Raw genomic sequence first — 8,792 nt, forward strand, 5'->3', positions numbered from 1 at the left:
CATTTTTTGGCCCCTCACTTGAATGTACTGTTTTTGCTTGTTGGGGGTGAACACTTGTGAAAGAAACTATCTGAACCAAGGATGTAGGTCTTTATTTTCTCATTTCCTTCAAAGTAAAGCCATGGATCCATTCTGATTGCTTTGTATCTTTTATTATTGTTGTTATTATTAGTTTTAGATCTTTTTTTTTTTTTTTTTTTTTTCTTGTAATGCAAAATTTTTGGGAATAACAAGATAGTTTTTGCGCTACAATGGTTCTATAGTGGTCAAAAGTATGTTTAACAGGAAATGAGAATTTACAAGAACAAAAACAAAAGGCAACGTGCACTCAGCTATTAATTGTCTATATGGAAATAAAAATGTAGCCTAATGCAGTAGTTCTGCAGTAAATGTTCTTTCAGTTAGGTTAAAACTTTTGCTTGAGACAATGTGAGCTGAGTTAACTACCTAGTAATTGCAAGGACAAAATTAGAGAAACCTCGGTTTAAATACAATAAAAAAAAAAAAAAAATGCAATACAAAAACAATACACTTAAAAAGAAAAGATTTGAATTTCAAATGATCTGTTGTGAAAGTTTAATAGACATACTTTAAGCAATGTTTTTCACCTTTGCGTGTCTCTTCTGCCATACTTGAGCTCCACTAGATGGCACTGCAATTACAGGTTTCACTGACAAGAAACTATTAACAGCTCTACAAGAAGGCTTGAAAGAAGTAACAAAAATGACAAGGAACAGTGACAGCCACGGGATTTTACATTTACATGACTGACATTTTAGTATAAATTATTGCTGATCTGAAAAAATCTAATTCTCCATAGTTGTTGAAAAACCAAGGCATTAGACCCCTTTGCTTTGTTACAACACCTCCCAACATTCTTATCTTTTTAATCACTAAAGGCAAAAATAAAACCCCCAAAAACATTTTATGTAAATCTAGCAAACAATAGCACAGTAACAACCACAGGCTTTTAGATGTTACATGACTCACATTTTAGATGTTTCTCAATATTTTGAGAAAGATTAACTCATTGCTCAGTTGTTAATGCTGCTTGGCTTTATGCGACCACTCCAGCTCTCTGCCTTCCTGGTATCTCCTCAAATCACATTCTGCTAAAACCAATAACAAAAAAACTTAACACAAATCTTTATAATAATTTATTTAAATCTCAAAAACTATATGTCAATGCTATGATATTTACTTAAATAACTCGAATATCATAAATTACACTTTTAAATCATTGTATTACTCAATGGTCACATTTTCCTGAGTGGACAGTGGATCATGGCCTAAAGCTTTGAAACGCAGCACTGATTCCAGACACCTTATGGCAACATCATCAACCTCTGGATCAAACTTATTTGCAAACAGGTGGTGTTGTTTCAGGAGCCATGGGAGGTCACCCGCTCCATACACACAAACAGCTCTTCTGTAAACACCAGTGCATGGGTAATATGGGGCTCCCTTATTCATATCTCCTGCTGAATACCACCACTTCACTGCCCGAGCCAAAGCTAGCATGTCTGACATGTCGTACTTCCCATTTTGGGGCATTGACCCAGGAACAGAGGGCATCCTCTGCAGGGTGGCCCACAAGTGCTCATCAGGGCTGTATGTGTCCTTCTCCCACTCCAGAAACTTCTGAACCTCTCTGTCCTCCATCACATGTTCCACAAAAGCTCTTGTGACCACAAAGTAGGCATTTCCTGAGAACATGGGGATGTTGATTGGTGGGGCACTTTTCCTCACATTTGTGTTGATAACACTGTTTGTGATATTGTGGTGATACTGCCAACGACCTTTCTTGTAGCTAGAAGTCACCTCGGACTCCATGCTGTTCCTCCCATTGAGAAGCTTCAGTGCCCTCACCATCTCTCTGTTTGTTTTGATGGGGAAGTCTGTCCCACAGGTGTTAAGCAGGTACCTCCAGTTGATGTGAGTATTTAGCAGATCTTTCATGCAATTCAGATCTGCCTGTACTCTGAACCACGAGGCATATACCACTCTTTCTAATTTACTGGCTACAAACACATTAGGAAAGCATGAAGCAATCGCAGCCACAGCCTTCATGAATGTTGCAGAGGATTTCTGGTCCACGTGTACACAGTAAATGTTCTGAGGAGCATAAACAGCTCGTAGAAGCCGCTCAAACATCTCAATCTTGTCATGGATCACCATGGAGTATGCAATGGGGAAATCTTTCTCTTCCTCACTGAGAGGAGCTGTGATGAAACCTCTTTTTTCAATGTAAGCCTGACAGTTCACTGTTGCATTAATGTAGAAGTCCTCAGAAAAAACATTCTTCTTTTTCCTGGATGACAGAAGCCTTTCTAATTCACCTTCCTTACCTTTCACATCACCAGTGATAATAGTCGAACAACCAGGCAGATCACCTGAGAACTGAGGAGGTATTTGCAGATCAGACGGTGACTGTTCAGAGCCAAATGTCCAAAGAGCGAAAGAAAGGAACAAAACCATCAAGATAAGAAAAAGAGCTCTTAACATACGACCCTTTGTAAAATACATATCCTTGTTTGAAGGGGACTGCCACACAGGTGACTTTGTCTTGCAGGTTACAGTTCGACTAACTGGTGAGAGGCTGCACCGTGGGGAGGTGTGTCAAGCTAAGGCGGAGACAATAAAAACATTACCTGGGAGGTTATGCCGATTACATCTATTTCTTTTGTCCCCATGATAGATCAGAGAAAACCGACTCATAGTGTGTTAAAACATCTATATTTCTTTTTATTCAATCATCTTCCGGAAGAGAGAGACCCCTGCACAGCCCAAACGCCAGTTGCAGGATCTCTAACATTAGAATCGTAAACTGTGTCTCATATATTATTTTGGTAGGGGAGACCGGGGATAGTTGTAACATTTTTGACATTTCTGTCTGTAAATTGGAGCTCGTTTAAGGTAGTGGATTCAAAATGTAATGCCAAAGTATTTACATGTCTCGGCTATTAAATAGTGCAGCTATTTTCCCTGCAGCACAATTACCCATTGCATGGTATGGCCTCAAACACAAAGAGTGAAATGTTACAATTAACCCCATAGTCTGGGTTAGTTGTAACATATCCTGGGGTGAAATGTAACACAATGAAATAAGGGCACTGACAAAATATTAACATGTAATCTTTGTTTATTCAACACATGAATGCACTTAGAGCCATTTATATAGCTATGTGTGTGTGTGACAGAATGCAGAAATCTAGCTTTTGAACATATTCCAACCCCCCAAAAAAGACAAATTATGGAATTTTCTGCAACTGAATATTTCATTAATTTTGGTTGGTCTTCCTTGAGTTTGGCCTCATTGGCTCAGTGGGCATTATAACCTACAACTCTTGCACCAATTTTGAACATAACAACGAAGCTGAAAAAATGTAGTTGTTCACCAGCATCGCAATTCCATTACTTTTTATCATGGCTTACCTTGGTGTGGTTTGCAAAGTGCTTCAGAAAGATGAGGAAATCTGTTTCTCACACCCATCCTGATTTATTTCCACTACCAATACTTCCTACTGGTCCATCTCTGACACAGAGGTCTGCATAATGTATGTGTGGGAACACAAACAGTGAAGTAATTGTGTTGCCAATGGCATTAACCGCATATACAAAAGCGACCAGTGAACCTCTCTCTGCTGATGTCGTTGCCCCAACTTGTTTAATATAAGTTAAAGTAATAGTGTGGTAAGTTGTAACATCTGCATTATTGTTACAACTAACCCAGACTGTTGCTGTTACAACTGACCCAGACTCCTATAGCCATGAACTAGCTAACATTACAACCAACGGCTAAAACATTAGCACTAAAGACCTACACAGAATATATCCCCACAGACATACAAGTAACATAATTTAAATTTGATGAGTTTAACTGCAAAGCAGATAATGCTATTAAACATTGAAATAAAGTAGAAAAACTTACTTTTTGGCATACAAATTACTTTTTTTCATGTTAAATTGTCTGTGTTTGACAAAATGTGCTGATTTTTCACATGTGATAGCAGAACTGACTTGGGCATGCACAGGATGAGTCACATCATTTGAAACTTAGCCCTGATTGGAGAAATTGGAAGTGTTACAACTGACCCACGTTACAACTATCCCCGGTCTCCCCTACTTTACACGTCACACAGTTTCGATACCAACATTCCTCATATGGCAAAGTTCCTCTTTTCTGTGTCTTATCTATTAATATGCCTGTGCACTAAAACTTCCTGTGCAGCTTGCAATAACTTCCCCTTTCTGTTGCCAGGGCAACCTGTCTGAACTTAGTTTCACTCTGTCTGTTGCTCATACTCTACAAAAAACATGCAGTTTCTTGTCAGCCTGTGACCTAGTCTCAAAGCTGGCCTTCTTTTCTACATAAAACGATCTAATGAGCAGATACGCATTAAAAAAATATCTCTCTATTTCTTACAGCATCAGTAGTGCTGATGTCACTGATACACCAGTGCAAATTCAAACAGATGATATTTTCAGGATGATAGTTTATAACACGCTGGTGTGTTTCAAGGTGTACTGATTGCATCAATTAGAAAAGATTTTATTTCTATTTACAATAAATCATGCAAGTTTCACTTACAAATTTAATATCAGGTTGAAAAAAATATATACATTCACAAAAACTTGTAACTTTTCAGACATTACTCACGTGGTCTAAGAAATGGTAATATACTGTACAGATACGGGCACCTCATAGAAGAAATATTCACCTTAAGTCGAAAGAAACCTACCAAAACAAATTAACTCTTCATTCTCTTTTGATCATTAACCATTTTAACTTCGAATACTTGTCCGTCTTGATACTGAGCATCCATGATACATACCTCAGTTAGGGTGAGCTCTAGATGCATCTCAGGCATTAACATTTTGATCATAAAATTAAAAAAAACTCAAGAAAACAATGGCACAGTAACAACCACAGGCTTTTAAATATTACATGACTGATATTTTAGTCGATGTTTCTCAATAGCTCAGTTATTTATGCTGCATGGCTTTTGGACCCTTGCTTCATGTAACTCCATTTCTCTGCCTTCCTGTTTCCTCGACACCTCACTAAAGGCAATGAAAAAATTCTTAATATAAATCTTTATAATAATTTATTTAAATCTCAAAAACTACATATCAATGCCATGATATTTACTTAAATAACTCGAATATCACAAATTACACTTTTAAATCATTGTAAGTATTACTCTGTGCCTGGGTCCTCGTCACAAAACATGACATCACTGTTTTGTACATTTAAACACAATTTAATCCCCACATTTGTGAAAGAAATGCAAAACACTTTTTTGAAAAGTCTGTAGCAAAACCATCAAATCTGATAAAGGTTATTTAAATGCTGCAAAAGAAGAATGAATTGGAATTTAAAAAAAAAAATACATATCCTAACCTTAATTACTGGGGGAGAATAATGAATGATGCTCATAGTGAGTAAAAAGTAATACAGTCATACAGACAACTGGACGGTCCAAAGGTTGGCCTACCTATTACTGGCTGAGGTTTAAGTAGAGTTGTGGCTGAACCACATAAAAATATATCATTAATTTTAATCTCCCCAATCAATGATAATGTTATGTTGGTTTTGCAGATTCTGCATAGCAGGTTTAATATAAGGGGAAAACAACTTCCAGACTGTGTGAGTAAAATCAGGTTTTTTCTCTTTGTCAGTTTAACAGTTTCTGTTGTGCCTGTCACTGTTCCCTGTCTGTCTTCTTACCCGGTTCTTCCTGACCTTGTACTTTCTCCTCATGTTCCCCTCTTTCCTCTCTCCCTCTTTGGACTGACAATCTTACACAAATAGATTATATACAATTAGATGAAAAATTAAATTAATATGAAACAAATACTATTAAGATCACTAACAAAAAGTCCTCTCTCAGTTTACTTTCAACCAAAAGGCAAATAACCAAACCACATGTATATCTAATAAATGATATAAATATTGAAACACTGATCGAACATTATTGCTGATTCACGGATCATTTGATTTTACACGTTTACCTGAATGTGGCTCCTTTTTTTGAAAAAAACTTTCTTATATCCATTGTGAACCTGGCTGTCTCTCTGTACACACAAACACTGATTCAGTAAGGACATCTCCTGGTTTCATCTTCATGTTTCCCTCTCAACACATACACAAATCGATATCATGACCAGCAGCTTTTACAGCTGTGGCTCCACCGAACATCAGCTGATACATGAATTAATATTAAATAAATGCTAACAACAGCTGATCACGCTTAAACGTCCTGCCGTTGTTCAGCGTGACCTCCACTGGTCTCAGCAGGTTTCCCCAATCTTATAAACAGTACATTGCATAATGACTGAAATTAGCACCACTGAAGGAACAATGGGCTGGGAGGCCAGTTCCTTGATTATTAATATGCAATGAGTTTATACAATTCGGGAAAACCTGCAGTCAGAGGATCAGAGATTTCTGGTCCACGTGTACACAGTAAATGTTCTGAGGAGCATAAACAGCTCGTAGAAGCCGCTCAAACATCTCAATCTTGTCATGGATCACCATGGAGTATGCAATGGGGAAATCTTTCTCTTCCTCACTGAGAGGAGCTGTGATGAAACCTCTTTCTTCAACGTAAACTTGACAGTTGACTGTTGCATTAGTGTAGAAGTCCTCAGAAAAAACATTCTTCTTTTTCCTGGATGACAGAAGCCTTTCTAATTCACCTTCCTTACCTTTCACATCACCAGTGATAATAGTCGAACAACCAGGCAGATCAGCTGAGAACTGAGGAAGTATTTGCAGATCAGACGATGACTGTTCAGAGCCAAATGTCCAAAGAGCAAAAGAAAAGAACAAAACCATCAAGGTAAGAAAAAGATTTCTTAACATACGACCCTTTGTAAAATACACACCCTTGTTTGAAGGGGACTGCCGCACAGGTGACTTTGTCTTCAGTGCAGGTTACAGTTTGACGAAATGGTGAGAGGCTGCACTGTTTCATTACATAAGGAAGTCTGTAAATCTAAGGTGTGGAAAACCTAAAAAAAATCCGAGACTGTTTTGCCTGTTGCATAGTTGAGCATCAACACTCCTAATGCCGCTGACAGAGTAGTGTTAAATGCAATCAGATAACATTACCAAGAAGAGCGAGTATAATGAAGTTGTTTGTTTCAGGATCTTCTACGGGTGTAACTTAGAAAGGACTTTCTACTTACAACAAACAACGCAAACTTCACTTATAATGAATTACACTTTTAAATCATTGTAAGTATTACTCAATGGTCACATTTTCCTAGTGGGCAGTGGGTCATGGCCTAAAGCTTTGAAACGCAGCACTGATTCCAGACACCTTATGGCAACATCATCAACCTCTGGATCAAACTTATTTGCAAACAGGTGGTGTTGTTTCAGGAGCCATGGGAGGTCACCCGCTCCATACACACAAATAGATCTTCTATAAACACCAGTGCATGGGTAATATGGGGCTCCCTTATTCATATCTCCTGCTGAATACGACCACTTCACTGCCCGAGCCAAAGCTAGCATGTCTGACATGTCATACTTCCCATTTTGGGGCATTGACCCAGGAACAGAGGGCATCCTCTGCAGGGTGGCCCACAAGTGCTCATCAGGGCTGTATGTGTCCTTCTCCCACTCCAGAAACTTCTGAACCTCTCTGTCCTCCATCACATGTTCCACAAAAGCTCTTGTGACCACAAAGTAGGCATTTCCTGAGAACATGGGGATGCTGATTGGTGGGGCACTTTTCCAGACATACGTGCCGATAACTTTGTTGGTGACTTTGTGGTGATACTGCCAACGACCTTTCTTGTGTCTAGGAGTGGCTTCAGACTCCATGCTGTTCCTCCCATTGAGAAACTTCAGTGCCCTCACCATCTCTCTGTTTGTTTTGATGGGGAAGTCTGTCCCACAGGTGTTAAGCAGGTACCTCCAGTTGATGTGAGTATTTAGCAGATCTTTCATGCAATTCAGATCTGCCTGTACTCTGAACCACGAGGCATATACCACTCTTTCTAATTTACTGGCTACAAACACATTAGGAAAGCATGAAGCAATCGCAGCCACAGCCTTCATGAATGATGCAGAGGATTTCTGGTCCACGTGTACACAGTAAATGTTCTGAGGAGCATAAACAGCTCGTAGAAGCCGCTCAAACATCTCAATCTTGTCATGGATCACCATGGAGTATGCAATGGGGAAATCTTTCTCTTCCTCACTGAGAGGAGCTGTGATGAAACCTCTTTCTTCAATGTAAACTTGACAGTTCACTGTTGCGTTAATGTAGAAGTCCTCAGAAAAAACATTCTTCTTTTTCTTGGATGACAGAAGCCCTTCTAATTCACATTGCTTGCCTCCAGGGATAAGAGCCAAATTACCAGGCAGATCAGCTGAGAACTGAGGAGGTATTTGCAGATCAGATGATGACTGTTCAGAGCCAAATCTCCAAAGAGCGAAAGAAAGGAACAAAACCATCAAGGTAAGAAAAAGATTTCTTAACATACAACGCTTCTTAAAATACATATCCTTGTTTGAAGGGGACTGCCGCACAGGTGACTTTGTCTTCAGTGCAGGTTACAGTTCGACTAAATGGTGAGAGGCTGCACTGTTTCATTACATAAAGAAGTATCTAAAACTAAGGTGTGGAAAACCTAAAAAACATTCTTGGAGTATTTTACAGTTTGCAGAATTGTATTCAACTCTACTGATGCCACTGATAGACCAGATGACACTGATAACATTACCAGGATGACAGGGTTTAAGGCAGTTGTTTCAAGGCATTCAAACGATGTAA

The 8,792-nt window shown here is 38.8% G+C and overlaps 2 protein-coding genes across 2 annotated transcripts; both read right to left on the reverse strand.

Moving 5' to 3' along the window:
- Position 1: 1 nt before the first annotated feature.
- LOC120729830 (beta-1,3-galactosyl-O-glycosyl-glycoprotein beta-1,6-N-acetylglucosaminyltransferase 3-like) lies at positions 2 to 2,574 on the reverse strand. The gene has a single exon (XM_040025757.1). It carries the CDS (start codon positions 2,524 to 2,526, stop codon positions 1,246 to 1,248), a length of 1,281 nt encoding a protein of 426 aa, XP_039881691.1. The 5' UTR covers positions 2,527 to 2,574; the 3' UTR covers positions 2 to 1,245.
- Positions 2,575 to 6,677: 4,103 nt separating this feature from the next.
- Positions 6,678 to 8,723, reverse strand: LOC120729831 (beta-1,3-galactosyl-O-glycosyl-glycoprotein beta-1,6-N-acetylglucosaminyltransferase 3-like). Its single transcript, XM_040025758.1, has one exon. It carries the CDS (start codon positions 8,519 to 8,521, stop codon positions 7,262 to 7,264), a length of 1,260 nt encoding a protein of 419 aa, XP_039881692.1. The 5' UTR covers positions 8,522 to 8,723; the 3' UTR covers positions 6,678 to 7,261.
- Between the last annotated feature and the right edge of the window lie 69 nt (positions 8,724 to 8,792).

The sequence above is a fragment of the Simochromis diagramma genome, unplaced genomic scaffold (assembly GCF_900408965.1).
Source record: "Simochromis diagramma unplaced genomic scaffold, fSimDia1.1 OVJJ01000293.1, whole genome shotgun sequence".
Taxonomy (NCBI): domain Eukaryota; kingdom Metazoa; phylum Chordata; class Actinopteri; order Cichliformes; family Cichlidae; genus Simochromis; species Simochromis diagramma.

Coding starts and splice junctions, on each gene's coding strand:
- LOC120729831 (XM_040025758.1), bottom strand. CDS start 8,521: ATGTATTTTAAGAAGCGTTGTATGTTAAGAAATCTTTTTCTTACCTTG.
- LOC120729830 (XM_040025757.1), bottom strand. CDS start 2,526: ATGTATTTTACAAAGGGTCGTATGTTAAGAGCTCTTTTTCTTATCTTG.